At 67.6% G+C, this 1,635-nt stretch overlaps 1 protein-coding gene across 1 annotated transcript, besides 2 other annotated features; it reads left to right on the top strand.

Annotated features, from left to right (window-relative positions):
• Positions 1 to 8: 8 nt before the first annotated feature.
• Positions 9 to 79: a sequence feature (G-rich).
• Positions 80 to 107: 28 nt separating this feature from the next.
• Tco025E_05874 (glutamamyl carboxypeptidase) lies at positions 108 to 1,301 on the top strand (the record flags this gene model as incomplete). The annotated part of the gene is made up of 1 exon (XM_029372764.1): positions 108 to 1,301. The coding sequence occupies one exon, from the start codon at positions 108 to 110 to the stop codon at positions 1,299 to 1,301; it is 1,194 nt and encodes a 397-aa protein (XP_029227209.1).
• Positions 1,302 to 1,374: 73 nt separating this feature from the next.
• Positions 1,375 to 1,395: a microsatellite.
• Positions 1,396 to 1,635: the final 240 nt, after the last annotated feature.

Genomic DNA, 1,635 nt, shown 5'->3' with positions numbered 1-1,635 from the left:
ACGCCGCGCCCCCCTCCGTCGCCTCCCCGCCGCACCTTTCCCCCTCCTTGCCCCCCACCGCTCCTCCCCCCATCCCCCCAGAAGAGCCAAAGCAACTCACCTCGGCGATGGCGGCGCGGCACATGGACCACACGCAGTGGCTGGCGAAGCTGGTGGCCTTTGACACCACCAGCCGCAACTCGAACCTCGAGCTCATCCACTACTGCAGGGACTACCTGGAGGGGGTCGGCGTCAAGTGCACGCTGATCCACAACCCCGAGAGGACGAAGGCGAACCTGTGGGCGACGCTGCCGGGCGACGGCGGCGTGACCGACGGCGGCATCATTTTCTCCGGCCACACCGACGTGGTGCCGGTGGACGGGCAGAAGTGGGACAGCGACCCGTTCACGCTGACGGAGAGGGACGGGAAGTTGTACGGGCGCGGGACGTCCGACATGAAGGGCTTCGTCGCCGTCTGCATGTCGCTCACCCCCGAGCTGCTGAAGATGAAGCGGGCGAAGCCGATCCACTTTTCGTGGTCGTACGACGAGGAGCCGGGCTGCGTCGGCGGGAAGGTGCTGGCGGAGTTCCTGCGGGACCACCACATCAGGGTGGACGGCTGCATCATCGGGGAGCCGAGTAATATGCGGGTGCAGACCGGCCACAAGGGCGCCTACCGCTTTCGCGTGCGCGTGCACGGCAAGGCGGTGCACTCGTCGCTCGCGCTGACCGGCGAAGGCTGCAACGCCATCGACTACGCCGCGAAGCTCGTTGTGAAGCTGCGCGAGATCGCGGAGGACTACCGCCGGAGGGGCGCCCGCGACAATGACTTCGTCGTCCCCTTCTCGACGCTCTCGACGAACCTCATCAGCGGCGGCAACGCCATGAACACTGTGCCGGCGCTGTGCGAGATCGGCTTCGAGTTCCGCAACCTTCCACGCGAGCCCCTCGCCGCGGTGGAGCAGCGGGTGCGGGCGTACGTGGAGACGGAGCTGCTGCCGGCGATGAGGGCGGAGCTTGCGGACGCCAAGGTCGAGATCACGCAGGTGGAGGCGATTCCGCCCTTTGAGGGCAGCGAGGAGGCGCCCATCACCAAGCTGGCGCGCGCCCTCACCGGCCACCACACGGTGGAGAAGGCTGCTGGCGGCACGGAGGCGGGGCACTTCAGCGGCATCGCCGGCGCCCCAACTGTGGTGTGTGGGCCCCACGGCGGGGCTGTCCACTGCGCAAATGAGTACATCACCGCCGCGCAGCTGACGAAGTGCCGCGAGTTTCTGCTGAAGGTGGCGGAGAGCCTCAAGGCCCCCCCTGCCCGCCTGTGACGCCTCTGCCACGGCGGCGCGTTGGGGGAGGGCGTTTTCTGCGTTTGCCTTTTTTATATTTTGTGGGTTTTCTGAGGGAGGGAGGGAGGGAGGGGCTTTCTTCTGGGTTTTTTGATCGTGCTTCTTCTTTTGGCGGTGGTGTGCGGGGCCGCCCTGGCGTGCCTCGCTTCCCGCGCCGGCACCACGGCGTGGGGCGCCCGCCAAGACACATTTTGCTAGCGACGTCTGTGGCAAACGCAACTCTTTCCTCTCTTCCAGCCGGCTTCTGTCGCCGCACCCACGCGCCGCGGCACACCCGCCCTCACGCACGCCTGCGCGCCCCCTCGTGCCTCCC

The sequence above is a fragment of the Trypanosoma conorhini genome, assembly GCF_003719485.1.
Source record: "Trypanosoma conorhini strain 025E chromosome Unknown Tco_14.4_contig_00365, whole genome shotgun sequence".
Lineage (NCBI taxonomy): Eukaryota > Euglenozoa > Kinetoplastea > Trypanosomatida > Trypanosomatidae > Trypanosoma > Trypanosoma conorhini.
The sequence above is the reverse complement of the archived record's forward strand: the minus strand, read 5'-3'. Positions and strand labels throughout refer to the sequence as shown.